General features: G+C 40.9%; 1 protein-coding gene across 1 annotated transcript in view; it reads right to left on the bottom strand.

The window, feature by feature from the left end:
• The window catches only part of LOC124623016, a 109,955-nt gene that overhangs the window by 69,397 nt on the left and 20,094 nt on the right, over positions 1 to 20,464 (bottom strand). Inside the window, exons 3-4 of the mRNA XM_047148807.1 lie at positions 19,249 to 19,440; positions 4,422 to 4,556 (exon numbers count right to left, since the gene is read on the bottom strand). Of these exons, the coding sequence (XP_047004763.1) occupies positions 4,422 to 4,556; positions 19,249 to 19,440 (327 nt within the window). The remainder of the gene's footprint in view (positions 1 to 4,421; positions 4,557 to 19,248; positions 19,441 to 20,464) is intronic.

Below are 20,464 nucleotides of genomic sequence, written 5' to 3'. Positions count from 1 at the left end.
CTACGACAGCCCTGTGTTTACTAATCTTTGTATCGGTTTTGATGTTCGTTATTAACTCAGGATTATTTGTTACTAAGAGGTCAACTGTGTTTCCACAACCGTTTACAATTGCGTGGGTTCCTGAACTGATCGCTCGAAATAATTTTCAGAGAATGCGTTTAACACAATTTCGGATGATAATTTATGCGTACCTCCGGAATGAAACATGTATTTTCGCCAACATATCGAGGGTAAAAGTTAGTCACCATCAACTATTATCGTATGATTCGGGTACGCGTTTGAAATCAAACTCAAGTTTTCTTTGTACCTTTCAGCAACTGTACCATCTGAATTGGGAGGTCGGTAAAAGGATCCAATTATTATTTTATTCCGGTTGCCAACAATGACCTATGCCTATACTAACTCACAGGAAGTATCTACTTCAATTTCGCGACAAGTTAAACTACTTCTAACAAACACGCCACCACCAACCGTGTTTAGCCGATCCTTTTTGAACACCGTTAGGTTCATCCCAAAATTTTCGGCTGAGCTTATAACCGGCTTGAGCCAGCTTTCAGTGCCTATGACGATTTAAGCAGCAGTGCTTTCCATTACCTCTTGGAGCTCTGGTACTTTCCCAACACAGCTACGACAATTTACAACTGTTATACCAATGGTTCCTGTATCTACGTTCTTCCGGTGTTCAGCCTGAACCCTTTGTGACTGAGACCACTCTTGTGTTTTCCCGAGATCCTCTAACCTAAAAAAACGCCCAGCCCACGCCACACAGCCCATGCTACTGATAAACTGAAGGTGACCAAGAGAAAAAGATTGAATCACCCACGTAAGGATAACGTTCTATGAGACGGGGCGTGGAATGTCAGAAGCTTGAAAGTGGTAGCGAAGCTAGAAAATTTGAAAAGAGAGATGCAAAGGCTCGATCTGGATATAACAGAGGTCGGTGAACTGAAATGGAATGAAGACCAGGATTTCTGGTCAGATGAGTGTAAATTATTATCAACAGCAGCAGAATGTGGTATAACTGCAGTGGAATTCGTTATGAATGGGAAGGTAGAGCAGAGAGTGTGTTACTGTTAAGAGCTTAGAGACAGGGTCGTTCTCATCACAATCGACAGCAAACCAACACCGACAACAATAGTTCAGCTATACATCCCGACGTCGCAAGCTGAAGATGAAGAGGTAGTGATAGTATATGAAGTTACTAAAAGGCTAATACAGTACGTGAGGGGAGATGTAAATCTAATAGTTATAGGGGGCTGGAGTGCAGACGTAGAGGAAGGAGTAGAAGAAAACAGGTTACCGAAGAATATGGGTTTGGGACAAGGAATAAGAGAGGGGAAACACTAATTGAGTTCTGCAATAAATTTCAGCTAGTAATAGCGAATACTCTGTTCAAGAATCGCAAGAGGAGGTGGCATACTTTGGAAAGACCGGGTTGTACGGGAAGATTTCATATACGTTACGGCATGGCCAGACAGAGATTCCGAAATCAGGTACTGGATTGTAAGACGTAACCAGGAGCAGTCATTATGAAGCTTTTATGAAGAGGAGGCTGAAGTTTGAGAAATTAGTGAGGAGGAATCAATACGCAGAAAAGTGGGATAAGAAAGTACTAAGGAATGACGAAACACGCTTGAAATTCTGTATGGCTACAGATACAGCTGTAAGGAATAGCTCAGTAGGCAGTATAGTTAAAGAGGAAAGGACACCTCCACAAAGGGTATTACAAAAGTCTGAGATGGAAACACAGGTACAAACAAGGTAACTGCGAAGAAATAATGGACAACAGAAGAAATATCTCAGTTGATCGATGAAAGAAGTGAGCATAAAAAATGTTTAGTGAATTGAAGAATACATAACTGTGATTGACGTAGGAAGCAAATGCGAAATTGTTGTGTGAAAAGTGAAGAAATGATTGTCGGACGGACTCCCTCTGCATAAGAAAAAATTAAAACAACCTTCGAAAGAAATTAAAATCAAGGATGGTTAACATTAAGGCTGAAATACCTCTCTTAAATCCAGAGGAGAGAGGAGAGGTGAGGAGATTACACTGAAGTCCTCTGTGAGGGGGAACACTTGTCTGATGACGTGATAGGAGAAGAAACAGGAGTCGGTATAGAAGAGATAGGGGATCCAGAATTAGAATTAGAATGTAAAACAACTTTGGAAGACTTATGGTCAAGTAAAGCAGAAAGGATAGATAACATTCCATCATAATTTCTAAAATCGTCGGAGAAGTGACAACAAACTGAATATTCACGTTGCTGTGTAGAATGTATGAGTCCGGCGACGTACCATCTGACTTTCGGAAAAATATCATCCACACAATTCCGAAGACTGCCAAAGTAGACAACTGCGAGAATTATGGCACAATTAGCTTCACAGCTCACGCATCCAAGTTGCTTACGAGAATAGTATACATAAGAATGGGAAAGAAAACTGAGAGTGTGTTAGATGATGATCAGTTTGCCTTTAGGAAAGGCAAAGGCACAAGAGAGGGAATTCAGACGCTGGGGTTGATAATGGAAGCAAGACTAAGGATATGTCAAGACACGTTTATAGCATTTGCCGACTGGAAAAAACGTTCGACAATGTAACATGGCGCGAGATGTTCGAAATTATGAAAAGAAATGGGGGTAAGCTATAGGGAGAGACGTATGATATACAATATGTACAAGAGCCAAGAGAGAATAATCAGACTGGATGAACAAGAATGAAGTGCACGGATTAAAAAGGGTGTAAGAGATGGATGTAGTCTGTACATCGAAAAAGCAATCATGGGATTAAAAGAAAGGTACAGTACTGGAATTTAAATTCAAAATGAAAGGAAATCAGTGATTCGATTCGCTGGTGATAAGGAAAGTGGAGATGAATTACATGATCTCCTGAATGGAATGAACAGTCAAATGAGTATAGAACACGGATTGAGAGTAAATCGAAGAAAGTCGAAATTAATGATAAGTAGCAGAAACGAGAAGATCGAGAAAGTTAACATTTGTATTGATGGTCACGAAGTAGACGAACTGAAGGGATTGTACTGCCTAGGCAGAAAAATAACCAATGACGGACGGAGCAAGGAGGACATCGAAGGCAGACTAGCACTGTTAAACAGGGAATTCCTGGCCAAGAAAAGTCAACCAGCATGAAACCTAGGGCTTAATTTTAAGGAAGAAATTTCTGAGAGTCTGCGTTTGGAGCATAGCCTGGTACGGTAGTGAAACATTGACTGTTGGAGAACCGGAACGGAAGAGAATGGTAGCGTCTGAAATGAGGTGCCATAGGCGGATGCAGAAAGTTAGGTGCACTGGTTAGGGGGCGGATGTGGAGGTTCTGCGCAGAATCGGAGAGGAAAGGGATATATGGAAAACACTGACAAGGAGAAGGCACAGGATGATGTGGCAGCTGTTATGAGTATGACATCATTGATACTAGATGGAAATGCAACAGGAAAAAACAGTAGAAGAAGAAAGAGACTGGAATACATCCAGCAAATAACTGAGGACGTAGGTTGCAGATGCTACTCTGGGAGGAGGTGGTTGGCACAAGAGAGGAACTGGTTTCGTGAACCATCAAACCAGTTAGAATACTGACGACTCAAGTTACAAAAAAAGAAATGGATTAATGTGAGTAGGCCATGCACTATGCGGAATATAAAATGTGCATGCTGTGAATTCGGCCTTCTGATATGTTTTCCAATGAATGTCACCACACAACAATAAGGGCCGTCGATGAGGAGTAATCTTCCGTCTTCAGCAGCACTCTGCCGTGAACTATACCTACAGAGAACTAACGCAGTAGTTTGGTAGAAACGTATACGAAACACTGAACATAACGTTTCTGCTTATCCTCAGTAGGTACGCAACGTCATTTACGTTCAGATATTGGTATGGCAAAGAGTGATAGGCGCAGATCCTATCGGCGATAACTGCTCCAGTATTAGCAGATACAGAAATATCCTGTATGAGAATATGTGCATTTTCGCTCATCCTCACTGTAATTGGGTCGAAAGTGACTCTTTCAACAACGATCTAGATCTGTATAAATCCAGTGGTTCAAATGGTTCAAATGGCTCTGAGCACTATGGGACTCAACTGCTGAGGTCATTAGTCCCCGAGAACTTAGAACTAGTTAAACCTAACTAACCTAAGGACATCACAAACATCCATGCCCGAGGCAGGATTCGAACCTACGACCGTAGCGGTCTTGCGGTTCCAGACTGCAGCGCCTTTATCCGCACGGCCACTTCGGCCGGCAAGTCCAGTGGTCATAAATAAATACATAAGTGAGTCATTGTGATACATTATCACAGGCAGAACGGATACAGATACTGAAAAGCGAGCCAAACGCAATGATATTAATCCTGGAGAAAGCGGGGGTTTCTCGTTGCTGGTGAGTGTGTTTTAAACTGTACTGTAAGGTACCTGATCCTGGTTCTAGTCCCTGTATGCCTTGTTGTGCAAGTCCTGGTGTAGTGTCTCCAGCCAGCACTGGTGAAGGTGTTGCCACAACTCCAGGAGTAGATTCAGGCAGATTAGCGGCTGACGGTGTAGCTGCATCTGGAATAAGAACTACAATCATTAACTTTACTGAATCCATGGACCTAGAATTATGCGTATCGACAAGGCGAAGTACTGCGATAAATACTTCCGATTTGCCCGCACCTATTACTCTCCCAATAACTGCAAGATAGTTTACTTCTATCATCTAAATTAATTAATGTCTGCACGTGGAATACTGTTCCATAATTCAGGGTGTTAATTTAGGTACATTTGCAGATTCCGGCACAATTGCATCTGATACACGCAATAATAAATCTTAATAACTGAATCCAAGAACTCAGGATTAAGCATGTTAACAGGATGGAGCATTTTGATAAATTCGCTTGATATCATAGCTGCCAAGATTCGAGGTCCAGATGCAAGCACTCAATCAATACCTGCACAGCTGCTGTTAACTGATCTAATTTTATTTCTCTAAACTAAGTTTTTGTATGTTACTATTTGGTTCCAATGCTATATACGTTGAACAGACACGTTCGATTATAAAATGGGATACCTGAAAGTTTTTTTTTCTTTCAATGTCTAAAATTTGACTACACTTACTCAGTCAATTGTCGTTGTAAGATCCAAATATTTATTTTGATTTCTATTGAAATTTGTTCAAAATGTTGGTAAACTTTATTGAGAAGCGTTGTAGGATTATAGACATGGTGACGGATAGTACCTAATTCTATATGACTGAAACAGGAAGAACATGGGTTCAGATAATATTTATATATTACTGAGTAATTTAAATAAACCAATAGAACAAAACTGTTGAGGCTTTCGTGGCCACTTCTTGACAAACTGCATATTGGCTTCTGTCTCGGGTTCTTCGGCCGAAGTTCATCTAATGATTTTACTGACGTTTCGCCAGCACGAGTGGCTGGCATTGTCGAGCTTCACCCTCCATTGCCGGTGGTGAACTGGAGCCGAGCTCGCGGCCGCAGACTATATGTACCTGGCGCGACAACGTCCGACGGCTTCTCCGCGGTCATTTACAGTGCGTTTCTCCTCTTGCTACCTGCTACGGTCGTTCGCTGCAGTACGGGAAGCCATGATCCGTTTACCTTAAGGCTTTCCTCTTTCCTGTTGAAGCTGTTCGCGCGTTTTTGTATTTCTACAGCTTCTCTGAAGAAGCGCGTGTGATAGTGCTTCTTTATAGTCAGAACTTCCGTGTCGGCGAATTTTGTTACGTGGTCCGTCTCACTCAGTGTGTGCTCCGCCACGGCCGATTTCTCCACCTGCCCTAACCTGCAATGTCGCTTATATTCTTTGATCCTGGTGTTGACTGACCGTCCTGTCATTCCGACATCAACTTTTCCGCATGTGCATGGTATACGTTACATTCCCGACATTGCAAGTGTGTCACTTTTCTCCTTTGCCGTTCTAAGTCACTCGTAGATCTTCCTTGCCGGTTTGAAAATCGTCTTTACGCCATGTTCGCGCAATATACGGCCGATTCTGTCCGTCACTAAGGGAATGTATGGCAGAAAGGCCGTACCCGAGATTTCTTTTTCTGATTCCTTACTTCGCCAAGTGTTTGGGTCTGTTCCACTTCTAATATAATTTGTGGAGTACCCATTGCTCCTCAGAACACTGTCCAGGTGTTTCATTTCGCGTCTTTGGTGCTGCGATTCACATATTCGTCCTGCTCGCCTTTCGAGCGTATTAATCATGCCTCTTTTCTGGCTCGGGGGGTTTGATAGTTTGTGCAGGTATCGGTCCGTGTGTGCCGGTTTTCTATACACGCTGTGTCCTAGGTTTTCACCATTCCTTGTGACCAGCACTTCTAGAAATGACCGTTTTTAGTCCTTTTCTACTTCCACGGTAAATTTTATGTTTATATGGAGGCTGTTCAGGTGTCTTAGGAAGTCAGCGAGGTGTTCTTCAACATGGCTCCAAAAGTTTCATCGACATATCTGTACCACACCTTAGGTTTGCAAGTCGCCCATTCCAGTGCCTGTGCTTCGAATTGTTCCATGAAGAAGTTGGCCACCACTGGACTATGAGGACCACCCATGGCGACGCCTTCCTGCTGCTCGTAGAAATCACCATTCCACGTGAAATAGCTCGTGGTGAGACATGCATGGAAGAGCTTTGTGACGTCTTGCGAGAAACTGGAACCGATATGTTCCAGTGCGTCACTGAGTGGCACTTTCGTAAACAAAGAAACAACATGAAAGCTGACCAGGATGTCGTTTGGTGCAAGTTTCTTAAGCTTGTCAATGAAATGTCCTGAGTCCTTTAGGTATGCGTCAGTCTTCGCCACGTATGGCTCGAGTAGAGAGGCAAAGTGTTTTGCCAGTTTATTTGTCGGCGAGCCAGGAGCGCTAACAACTGATCTTAGTGGAACGTTGTTTTATGGATCTCGGGTAATCCATACAGTCGAGGTGGTAGGGCTTCTGTGTTGCGCAGGTTTCTCTGTATGTCAGCCGGTAGAGAAGACGCCTTGATTAATAGATTCGTATTCCGTGTGATACGCTGCGCTTAGTTTTCGGTACGTCGTCGGATCTAATAGGGCTCGGATCGCCAGTTTCGTAAGATTTTCATGCAATAGTTGAAACTAATATAGTTGAACCATCATTGCTGATCTCTAGTAGCAGATAATCTCTACAGAGTGAAAATCTCATTCTGGAAACATCCCTCAGGCTGTGGCTCAGCCATGTCTGCGCAATATCCTTTCTTTCAGGAGTGCTAGCTAGTCCTGCAAGGTTCGCAGGAGAGCTTCTGTAAAGTTTGGAAGGTAGGAGACAAGGTATAGGCTGAATTAAAGCTGTGAGGACGGGCCGTGAGTCGTACTTGGGTAGCTCAGTTGGTAGAGCATATGCCCGTGAAAGGCAAGGGTCCCGAGTTCGAGTCTCAGTTTTAATATGCCAGGAAGTTTCATAGTCTTTAATGATTTTCAAATGGTGCCAACAAAATTGCTTAATGATGAAGACTAATTCCTGCAATATCACTGAAACTTGGACGTAATGAGTGAACTTCAATTACTCTTATTCTGGAGAAAGCATTGAAATATTTTAAATACATCTGTCAGATTTCTTTCATAGAATTCGTCCAGTTTTCGGAGAATTTCTCTGCATTTTGCTAACTGTTTGAGACAGTAGCTAGTCTTGAGGAAATAAAATGAATCTTTTTTTTTCACTTATACCTTCTGCTTGAGAGTTCCAGCATGTTTGCTGATTCCTAACCTGATGTGGGTTGCCAGAGGCCTGATAAATTGTAGTTGAATGCGACTCTCTCATTGCTTGAGCAGGATTGCCAATTTTTTGTGATGTAGTGAATAGGCATAGAAGCTTAACTGCACCCACAGGGCAATTTTCTTTGGTCTTGTGTATTGTGTTAAGTTGCCGACGGTGCGAAGATTCTCCTTAAGTGAACCCATCCATCTTCTTCAGATCAGCATCTAACGGAAGGCTGTTGACCGGGTCAAGTCTTCTTACGAAAGGGAAGTAAAGCAAGTGAGGTTGCAGTTCATCATGTAGTGATACGACGAAGGAAATGAAATGTTATTTAAGAGATTCATTACTCTGATTAACGATTGCAGTTCAGCGTTAGTATCGTAGCATCAACTTTATTTGTCAGCTGGAGCACATTTGAGTGTGTAGATACTAATTATAGGAATTTCTGAGGGACACTACTTTCAACTACGTTCCCTTTTAGAATTAAGTTACCTTGCCTTTGAGTAATGATTTTCAAAATAACTTCACAGTGATTGTACGAAGGAATATAGAAGAAATTACTGCTCTTAACATGGTACCTTAATCCATGATATTTCCGGGTATTGGGGAACTTGGAAGACAAGGACTTGGTGCCAATCCTTTTTTCACTTCAGAATATTAGAGGTCATGGGGCTTGATCTTAAAATCAGTAACAAGTGGCCGTATTTTTGGCGTTTGTGAGTTGAGTGTGTGCCAATCCGGTTTTAACGTAGTTTTGCGGTGAACATGTCCACCGAAGTACGTTTAAGCACCTACAATGGTGCAGAACATTAGATCATAATTTTCTGAGCATAACTAATACCTGTACTCCTGACAATTTTTTATTGATTTCCGATATACGAAATTAAGACTGTTTTCATTAAGGTTTGCTCAAATTCTCACACATGTGCACCCACCAAATGTAGCTATCAATATTGTTGCTAAATGAATACATCACGCCCAATTTCACCGGTTTCGTGATTTTTACATTAAATTAATGAAATCTTCTGCATCCTGCCACTTGTCAGGAAACATAAACAAGCTTACTGCCGATGGCACTGTAGCGTTCTTATTCTGGTCTGAAAAACGGAAAACTCCTTTGCAGGTCAGTTTGTATGTATGACTGTTTACTACTTTTCGATGGTAATACACTTTACCACATGGTTATCTTAGAAGACACGATGCAGTCTGGTACTGTGAATGATAATGCGTAACTTGGAGATACATTCCCCGAATTTTACTGCGTAGCTGACTGTTTATTTCCATGTTGAGAACAGACTGAATTATATGTCAAACTACTGCTTTTTTATGCTGTAAACTCGTTTATTGTTTAATACATCTTGTTTGAAATTTCTTGTAAATCGAGATCTCCTATTTTCATGTTCCTGAGCATGTTGCTCCTCTTTTTTTAACTTACTGGTTTCTACCGCTTTGTGTAGTTTGAAAAGAATGTCAATTCAGAGACTACTGGCTGCTCTAGAAGAAAAGCAAACGTTTCAGGACTACCTTTTGCCTCCATGAAGTCAGTATGTAAGTCATTATCCTTTCTCTCCTTCAGATTCATTAAGCTGTAGTAACTGAACTGGCGAGTTCGAATGGCAGTCAGTTCTCACCTTTTGGACGCAGGTATTTTTACTCTTCATGGGATTGCTCTCTTACATCTGTCGAGACGTGCCAAGACATATTATACCTACAAAAATGAAAGTAATAGTTCTCAAAATATCCACGGGTGTACTGCCTGTCTACAGTGTCCAACGGGCACAATATTTCGGCGATCATACATGTCGCCATCATCAGCTGAACTGACGGACCGAGCTCCTGTGAACGTGCCGGCACGGAGATCCGTACGCTACGGCTGCTCTGAGGGAACTGGGTTCGGTCGCGGCGGCGGCCAATTTAAATACTCTCTGCCCGCGGCTCGCTCCCTCCGCTGTCCGCGCCCCACGCCACGGTCGCGCGGTGGAACAGATTGCGACGGCGTCTGAGATGACGTCGGTGTGATGGCTCTGTCCCCCGTGGTTTTATGTGTATTGGTGTAAATGTTTCGAAAATTTTGTCGATTTTGTGCATTTGTGTAACTGAGGGGATAATGATATGTGTGACGAATTTTGGAAGGGAGAAAACTGTAGTTAGAATAATTCTGAGGAAATGGCTTCTACAGCTTTTTCTTTTAAAGACCTGACTGTGGTTTTGCCTTTTGTTTTCTTTCTCTGTGACTAAGTTATTTGGGACGAATTTGCATGTCAGATAAGTCGCCGGAGACTACTAACAGGACAATGTGGTTCCGACTACCTGACTATAATCCATAACCAACACCCAAAGTAAAGAATATCTTATGGACTGCGTTACCTTAGAACTGAATGGTACGCAATTTGCTTTCGAAAGTCAGCAAATAGTGTAAGTAACATATCTGGGTTTCCCGTCCTGACTACCTACTCCCAGACTATACAAATGGGTATGCAAGAGGTCGCAGCTAATGGGTTTACTAGTCACGAATCCTTAATTTGATGTTTCAGGAGATTTGCTGTTAATATTTTCATTTCAGTCATCAGTGCTCTGACTGACTTGATATTTTCCGCAGGAATTCCTCGCCTGCGCCAGTCTCTTTATCTCAACGTGCATCTTGCGTCCTCAGTTATTTGTTGTATGTATTCACTCTTTATCTTCCTCCATAGTTCTCGCTCTCTAAGACTCCTTGTAGTACCATAGATGTTACTCCCTGATGCCTTACCACACATTCTACAACACTCCCACGTTCTCGTCAGTGTTTTTTGTATGTTCATCCTTGAGGTTAAAGGCGCTTCAGTCTGGAACCGCGTGACCGCTACGGTCGCAGGTTCGAATCCTGCCTCGGGCATGGATGTGTGTGATGTCCTTAGGTTAGTTAGGTTTAATCAGTTCTAAGTTCTAGGCAACTGACGACCTCAGAAGTTGAGTCGCATAGTGCTCAGAGCCATTTGAAGCTTGTCATCGTTATGATTTTCAGTTTTCTTCTGTAGCACTACATCTCAAATTTTTCGAAACTCTTTTGTTTCCATTGTCCATGACTGATTACCATACAATGCTATGTTTCAAACGTACGTACATCGCAGAAAAGTCTTCCAGAATTTCAGACCCATGTTTGATATCGATAGACACCTATACGTTGCTAGTTTACTCTTTTCACATGCTAGTCTGGTTCCTTTGACGTTATTCCTCCGTCCGTCATAGGACTTTTGATTCCAAGGTAGCAGAAGCAGTTTTACTTCGTCTTCTTTGTGGCCACCAGTTTTGATCTTAAGATTATCGTTATTTTCATTTCTCCAATTTTTAGTTACTCTGGTCTTTCCCCGTCTACTCTCAGTCCATAATCGGCACCCATTAGATTATGCATTTCATACTTTTTCGCTTTCACTGAAGGTAGCAACGTGAGCAGAGAATTTTATCTCTGATGCCTTTCAAAAAGAATTTTCATCTCACTCTCGAACGTTTCTTTCATTTCCGTCATTACTTCTCGATGTATTGCTTATTAGTTTTTCAGAAGGTTTCAGTAAAAATATTTAGAAACAAGGAGAAATATTTAGGGAATTAAATATAAGGCTCTCGGTTACAACTGATAAGAAGCGAAGCAAATTCTTTCTACACAGGTGTGGAAGGAACTGAAATAAGAACAGGGGTTGCAGCGGTATATATGAGCTTTAAAAAAAGCAGCGGAAAGGTAAACAGAAAAATGGTAGTTCATGGTAATATTGAAAGCGCAGGGAACACTGGGAGCCTTAGGGAGCCAGTTACAGAACAAGATTCTCTGACGCCATATTTCGAAGGTAAATTCGACGTTTTAACGTTAGTACCGACGGATGCAACTTTAAATTTGAGAATTGGACTGTGTAAAATTACAAGATGCTTGAGTAACTGAAACTTCAAGACAAGTCAGAACTGTGTGGTGGATCGGGACTCGGGCCCAGGAACTTTGCCCTTCGCTGTGATGTGCTCTACCGACTGAGCTACCCCAGCTGAATTCACAACCGTTCCTCATTGCTTTACTTCCTGCAGAATCCTATCTCCTGCCTTCTGAACTTCTTTAATTGCATTGAAAAGTTACCTATGAAACGCAGAGAACACCAGTGATGAGGTATTATCTGTTTCGGTAGCGGAATCTGAAGAGGTAAAAGCTATGCTAAAATTCAAGTAAGGACAATACGAATTTAACATGTGTGAGTGTGGAGGAACACATGCTTTACATGAGCGTCTCGCACAGGTAGAGCAGAGGACAGGACATACGGCCAATGGTGTTGGTAAATGAAGTAATGATCAGTGTAATGACGATGGTGATAACTCAAGACACGAAGACGATTATAAATGTGGTCCAGAGGATTGTAAACTTGTGCCCGGCTTGAATAATATTCTTGAGGTGGTATCTTAGCTGTATTTTCCCTTGGATGATGTGTAACCGATAGAAAGTGAGATTCAAAAACCAGGTTCTTCAAACTGAAGCAGATGGTAGTGTTTAGAACCCTATAGCTTTCAGCCATCACCGTCAAATGGGATATCCATTTTTTTTCTAATTAATTTCTTGCAAGAAACAAGGCAGGTCTTCATTTTTGTTAGTGTGAATTGTATCTTGTGTTAGGACTTTCTGGAATAGTGAAACATCAGCCCTGCATTTGACGTGAATTTTTTACAGTGGATAGCAGACATGTTTAGGTACTATCATGCTCAAATGTATCCGAACTAGACGAGTTTCAGTGTACCGGTTTGTATCCAACCCACATAACGTAACTTCTTGTAGGTTCTCCCCTCTTTTTCCGGTACAGTCGTTTGACTATACAAAACAGTTACAAGAGGCACTAGAGACAACAGCTCTGTATGGTTATCAGTCCCTATGCAAATCAGTAAGAACACTCTGCAGCTATCAGGAAACACATTGTTAGAGATAACACAGCCTCCGGCACTTGTTAACTATAATTTAGTACAATAAAATGTAACATTTCAAAAACCATGTTAGAACTTGAAAATTACATGACGAAAATCTAACAATCACTGTCGTTGTTAAATAACTGCAAAAGATTGTAAATACGTTTTGAAATGAAAGTAACAAGGTGTGTTTACAATTTAACTTATTAGGGCTGCAATGTTCCTGATGGATTTGTTACTCAGGTGACACAGAATGACTAGCCGTCCACGTTCCAGGTCACTGAGTTTTCCTGACTGAACGACTCTACAACTCTGGTGTTACCGGTTCTCTACTGACAACACAGCACACACCACTTCCATTTCTACTGGCTCTATCTCGTGCTAGATTTTCCATCTCCATAGAACTATTGCTGCTTGCAACTATCTGAAGTTGCCCTCAAAGCCTTCTTCTCTCTTTCCGATTGTTATCAGTTCACTCATTTTACGTAACTGGCTACTTCTTGACGTTTCATGACTAACTGAACTCTTATTGTAATTGAACTATGACCAACATTTGCTTTACCCCCACTCTCACTCAGTTCCAGCTCATTTATTTTCCGATGCACCTATGTCATCTTCAGAATTCCTCTGCTGCACAAGGTTTGAAAAGATTAGAATTCTCATCTTGTTTGAAGAGTCTGCCGTACACATTTCGCTTTCTCAGGCAGTTACATGCCAGGCAAATACGTTCAGAAAAGACTTACTAACATATTCGTTCGTAATATCTGTTCAGAGAGATTTGTACCAAATGAGTTAATAAAAATTGTACTGATCCTCACGGAACTCAGAGCAAAGCACAACAATGAAACAAGCCTGCCAAATTTAAAAGAACACAAATTCTCCGAGACTGGCGATGTTTTACTGAGACTCGAAAGTTAACGCGAACTTCTACGCGCAATGCTTTCACTACAACAAAATCTGACAGAAAATTCCAAGAGGATTCGGTCCTATGTAAAGTACACCACTGGCAAGACACAGTCAGTACCTTCACTTCATGATACCAATTGTAATATAACCGATGACAGCGTCACTAAAGCCGAGTTATTGAACAAAGTTTTCCGGAATATCTTCACCACAGCAGATAAAGAAATTTTCCACAATTCTAATAAAAAAAAGCTGTCAATGAGCAACTTAGAGGCAGATGTCCTCGGTGTAGAGAAGCAGCTTAACTCAGTCAATAATGGCAAGTCTTCTGGTCCAAACAGAAGGTTCCAGTCATAGTGTGCTGACACAATAGCCCATACTTAGCAATCTTGTACAATCGCTCAGTCCACGAAAAATCCGTACCAAAGGAAAGAAACTTGCACATATCACAGCAATGCTGAACAAAGGAAATAATAACAATCCGCAGAATTCCAGACCCATATCCGAGACGTCGAATTGCTGTAGAGTTCCGGAACAAATACTGTATTCGAAGATAAAGAATTACCTCGGTCTGTTGACACGTAGACAAGACAGATTCATAAAGTATCGTTCTTGTGAGAGACAGCTACCTCTTAATTCACGTTATATAATGAATGCTATAGATAGGAGACCTCATATCGATTCCACATTTATAGATTTCTAGAAGGATTTTAACACCGTTCGTGTCGGAACACGTGTAATCAAATAGCCTGCCTACTTCGTGCTGCTAAGTTCTGCCACTGGATTCGTGATTTATCATCGTAAAGGTAGCTGTACGCAGTAAACGACTGAAAATCATACAGTAAAGCACAAATGATAACTTGGCATCTCCATGGAAGCGCTATAGGCCCCTCTTCTATTCCTAATCTACGTAAATGATTTAGGAGATAATCTGAGAAGCCCTCTTCGAATTTTTGCCAATGATACTGTCATTCATGCTGATGAGTCTCCAAGTCAAGTGTCTGTGAATCAAACCTTACTGACGGTGGTGAGTCTCTCGCTGAGGTAGGACCTGGACATAAAAACGAAGCAACGTAATTAAAATCTAAAGAAAACCTTGACATCAAAACATAAGAATCTGCAGGTAGTTATCTTATAACGTTTTCAGTAGATCAGTAGGTGCTGTACACTCATGACTTTCTTGGCGCTTAAGCTGTCGGAAAATAGGACGTGTTAGCTAACATGGACGAGTCAATCTACAAGTTTCGTCAAGTCACTTCCTGCTATATCACGGTGAGGAGCCTTTTCGTGACGTGAAACACAAAAGAAGTTCTACGATATTTCGGTGACATGTCACGTAAAGTAGAACCAGTAGGTATCAATAACGTTCCCTAGGTCTCAAGAAAGAAGCTTGAGGCACGCTGAAAGCAAGAAGCCGTACTATAATTGTCGCGTTTGGAAGAAGCCCGTATTCGATAGGTTTTATGTTATACCCCATGAACATATGTTGTGTGTATGCACAGCACGTTGAAAGTGAGAACGTATCCCTATAGGTTTGATCTTTTGTAACAAAAAGATGGCGTACTAATGATTTAAGAATTTTCGTATTTGCCTATTACTGCGTAATTACTCGCGTCTCATTAGAATAAGCCGTTTTAACGAAACGGCACATTGAAGATCCGCAAAAAAAGTGTGTCGTTCTTTTTAGGATTTTGTATAACTAAATATAAATTTATAATATTTCGGCCATTAAGTCCTGTAGAACACAAAAAGCTAAAATAAAAGTCGCCTGTAACGAAGATACAGCATAGCATAGTGAGCAAAGTCACCAACTTTCAGAGCAGAAGTTAGATGGATACAGCACCCTAGGCGTGTTATACGCAATTTTTTAAAAACTTCACGTTCTCCAAAACGTTGTTAGACTGTCTTATGAAGCTAACAGAAAGGATTTCTGCGATACTTGACGTTACGTAAATATAACTGCGTTCTCTGTGAGGAGTGTGTTGGTTTGATCTGGTGAACGTCTATAAACTGATATCTTTGGTGGCTGGACTCGTATCTATCCTTTCTGTCTGATTACTTGTCCATGAATACTGAAGTTCATACTTATGTATACCACAGACAGAAAAACATGAATTGCACTTGGACAAGGGAGGAAATGTGCTTGTTAGTGGAGCTAATGTAGGAATTTTACGTGCGTTCGTTTTCGTAAACAAACTTTACCATTTGCGAGTCAAATGAAATGAACAACTGCCGCCGGAGAGAGCTGGGAGCGTAAAATCATGTTAACGAGATCGTCCCGTGTGGCAATGGCGCTGTTTCTTGTGACTCGGTACACCACTCTCTTCAAACTTTCAAAAGACCAAATACTGCAATTTCAAAACCAGTAAGAGTTTTCATTCCAGCAAGTGTATAACATATGAAGACCAGCAGGTCGAAGAGGTTAACAGTTAACATATCTGGGATTATAACTCGATAACAATTTCAGGTGGGTAGGGCATACAACCGAATTGCTGTAGCTCCTAAACCAATCTGTATTTGCAATGAGATTGATGTGAGATTCAGGTCATATAAAAAACTGGCATACTTTACTTACTTTCATTCTGTTACATAATACAGGATCAGATTATGGGGTAACGTATGAAACCGAGCAAAAGTTTTGGAGGTGAGAAAGTATGTAGTAAGAATTAATTGTGATGTAAATTAAAGAACATCATATAGAAACCTTTTCATGGAACTTTTTATCCAACCCCTGGTTCTTAATGACATTTGTTGCAAGTAATATTACTCTATTTTCAAACAGTAGCTCAATACATAGTATCAATACTATGGACAAGAACAATCGCCGGCCGGCGTGGCCGAGCGGTTCTAGGCGCTACAGTCTGGAACCGCGCGACCGCTGCGGTCGCAGGTTCGAATCCTGCCTCGCGCATGGGTGTCTGTGATGTCCTTAGGTTAGTTAGGATTAAGTAGTTCTAAGTTCTAAGGGACTGATGACCACAGCAGTTAAGTCCCATAGTCCTCAGAGCTATGTGAACCATTTGAGCCGATAACAATCTACATAAAGGCTTAAAATCACTTTCCTTGATCCAAAATAGGGTTCAATATCCAGGAACACACATTTTAAATAAACTGGCAGCAACCATTAAAAACTTGTTTTCATGTAAAACACGTCATAAACAGAGTATGAAAGGCTTTTTCATAGGCAAATCCTTCTATTCCATAGATCAAAATCTTTACTGAGACTGTGGTACAAGCTTATGTAAAAATGGCTGTTACGTTTCAGTTTCGACCGAACTTCGTCACAACACTTAAGATTAACTATTTTTTTGTATGATAGATTTATTAAAAGTGCATACCAATGTTCCCTCCTGACAGTGTATTATTTCTGTAAATATTATCAGTTCCAGTTTAGTGTAATATATTCACCAATTATCACAATTTCCTGGAAAATGATCTGGGTGATATCCATTATATTCAAGTGTTTTCTGTTTTTTACGTTATACTTTCTGACATGTTGCACAACGACGAGAATCATCCCATTTTTGGGTCTATGGAACGAAAAGTGAATCTACTCTAACGTAATCTAAACCATTCCGCTTGCACGTCAGAGTTAGCTGCTTTGTCCCAATTACTGTTGGCTTTAGTTATAAATGCCCTCAGTGGGTCTCTGGAGCATTGCTCGGAAACTGGAGTATGCTGGCCCTGTTCCATTTATTGGTGTTTTATGCTTCTTTAGATTAGTGTTTAATGCTGCTTGTGTGAGTGTGTGTTTTACTGGACAGTTGTTATTTAATACATTGGTTATTGAAATCAAGAGTCTATCTGAGAACTGTCTTCGCCGAATGCATTAGTTGGTCTTGCCGCTTTCATCGGATCATTTTTGGTAACATAATTTCCTCATACATATAAGGAAAAGAGATCTACTTTAGGTTTTAGTAAGAAATCTGGCCAGCTGATTCTACTGAATCTGCATCACTCGTTAATAGCTGTTCACTATACTAGCGACCTGTGTGATAATGCTATTGTTATTTACTTTTCTACCATTTTTGCCTTCCAGGCTTAACTAACTCATTCTCTACTTGTCACTGGCTATTGCTACTGTTTCCTTCCATGTAACCCCTTGACATTAAAGTGTCGACCTACCTTTTTTGTTCTATATTTCAAATATATGATACTGTTCATGTGGCCTCTATATTTATAATTAGTTTACCTTATGATTTAAAGTCTCACAAATTTCACAACTTGTACTTTGTTTGTTTGTTCGACCATTGGTGCGTAATGGTGATTGTGCTTATCAGTCACATAGACAGCCTGTCGCCTGAGGTGGGTTTGGACATAACCTGAAGATCCATTACAATAATTACAATGGTTATCTTGTACTCTTAACCAAACTTTGTGTCAGTCCTAAAGCAGCTTCTCCCATTGTAAAACTTGTTTGCATGGTCACTGGCCATTTATTCTGGTTTCCTGTACCTGTTTCAAATGTTCTTAAATTTTTATTTCTAATATTTGTATTCAATGATGTTGTGAACCTTGGGTATAATGTCTTATTCAGTATTCATCGTTACTCCAACTGTTAAATTGTGGATCTTAGTAATTTTAAGGCATTCATTTGCTTTTATTACTGAACTACTGTTTATGTATATATAATTTCACTCCATAACCAGCTCCCTCCCACCTAAGTGGTACTGGAGTGTAGTTAGATATTAGTGGCAGATTACTGATGCCGTTTAGTTTTAGGATATGTTAATTTTATTGCTTGCTTTGTGTTTTGGTTTTTATGTTCCAGATTATGATCAAGAGCTGAACAGTCATTGATCACAGATGTGTATGGCCAAACCCCATCTTACAAAAGCGCAGCTACAAGAACTAAATGCGAACTGTATATGGGGGAGGGTTGTGGGGGAGGGGGCGAGAGAAAACGGAAGAAGGCCGTGCACAGGTGGGACAATGCTTGCGAGGCGACCTGGGAGGTGGTCTTATCATTACAGCTAACATCATGGGTGAGATTAGTGACAGCTTCCTTTCAGGTCTGGAGCCCATCGCTTACATGCAGCAGCGGAGTGTACCCATCCACACTCCACTGTTCAGATTCCAGGTTCATCTCGGTCAACTAGGTTATCTAGTGCCAGACTTCACAATTATAAATACAGGCCCTAAACATTGATTAGATGCCGGTTCAACAGCCAGTTACCATTTACCAACACCAAACATGAGGTAATTAAGAAAATCTGTTGATCAGCTCTTGGATGATGGTATACATAGGCCACAGGTTTCGCCCTACGTATCACCAACAGTTTTGGTACCAGCCAGAAGAGGATTATGAGGTATTCAGTCAGAAAGTGAGTCAGGAATTCGAACCACTGTGCAACACTGTATTCTTTTCATGGTCTCATAAATGCAGAGTGATTTCTGTGCTAGTTGAGAAAAAGTTCTCGTGACCTGTATTTTATCCTCAAGCTATAGATGTAAGGTTTTCTTCAAAGAATCGTTTAATACAAATCATGAATTCACTGATATCCTCATGTTTTGCTACAACTCTCCGAAAACTAAATTGATCTTCACCGAGTTCAACTTCTGTTACCGTTGTCATTCTTCCAGAGATAATTTATGTTGGTATTTCACAACCATTCCTTTTAAAAGATGCTTTGGTAGCATTCAAACGTTCCAGAAACCCTGGAATGAAATCTCTAGTGCAGTTGCATGATCCGAATGGCAGAAAGACTTACCTGACTCTAGTGCCGCTCCTGCCACTGAGGTATTTCCTTCAACTGGAAGTACCTGCTGGGGAGCAGGCGATACATCATTTTCCTCCATTATTAGTTTGAGGTTTACTTGTGGAACACGCTGAAGAGCCTCCAAGTGAGCTATCAGTGAATCATGGGTTTCAGACGACAGCGAGTCACGTGCTGAAGTTTGACCTGGACATAAAAGCGGAACATAATTGTAATCTAAAGAAAACTTTAGCATTAAAACATTAGACCCGGCCGGCAGACTTTTATAACGTTTAAAATAGATCAGAATGTGCTGTGCACTGGTGACTTTCTTGGCTCTTAAGCCGTCGGCAAACCGGAAGAGTTAGCTAACGTGTTTCGTGACGTCACTTCCTGCTATACCACGCTGAGGAGCCTTTTCGTGAATTGAAACACAAAGTAAGTTCTGCGGTATTTCGGTGACGTGTCATGTGAAGTAGAACCAGTAGGTATCAAGAAAGTTCCCTACGTTACAAGCAGGAAGCTTGAGGCCCGCATAAAGCAAGACGCCGCATTATAATTGTCGTGTTTGGAAGAAGCCCGTATTCGATAGGTTTTTTGTTACGCCCCATGAATATACATTGTTTCTAAGTACAGAACACTGAAAGTGAGAATGAATCTCTATTGGTACGATCTTGTGTAACAAGAAGAAGGTAACATCGTACTAATAGTATAAGAATTTTCGTACTTATCTATTACCGACTTTTTACTCGCGTCTCATTACAACAAGCCATTTTAATTCAAAGGCACATTGAAAATCCGCAAAAAAAAGAAACACTTGTCGTTCTCTCTAGGATTTGATTTAATTAAGTGTAACGTTCTCCAAAACGTTGTTACTTTCTTGTGAAATTAATAGAAATTATTTCTGTAATACTTGATCTTATGTAAATATAATTGCGTTTTCTGGCTGGAGTGTGTTTGATTGGTGAACGTTTATAAGCTGTTGTCTTTACTGACTGGACTCGTATCTTTCCTTTCTGTCTTATTACATGTCCACGAATACGGGAGTTTACATTTATGTATATCACAAACAGAAAAACGTGACTCGCACATGTACAAGTGAGGAAATGTGCTTGTTAATGGAGCTATTGTAGGAACTACACTTTCGTCCGGTTTCGTAAACTAACTGTATCGTTGGCAAGTCAAATGAAATGGACAACTGCCATCGGAGAGAGCTGACACCGTAAAATCA

This window comes from Schistocerca americana, chromosome 7, assembly GCF_021461395.2.
Source record: "Schistocerca americana isolate TAMUIC-IGC-003095 chromosome 7, iqSchAmer2.1, whole genome shotgun sequence".
Classification (NCBI taxonomy): domain Eukaryota; kingdom Metazoa; phylum Arthropoda; class Insecta; order Orthoptera; family Acrididae; genus Schistocerca; species Schistocerca americana.
This window is presented reverse-complemented; position numbering and strand designations above follow the sequence as displayed.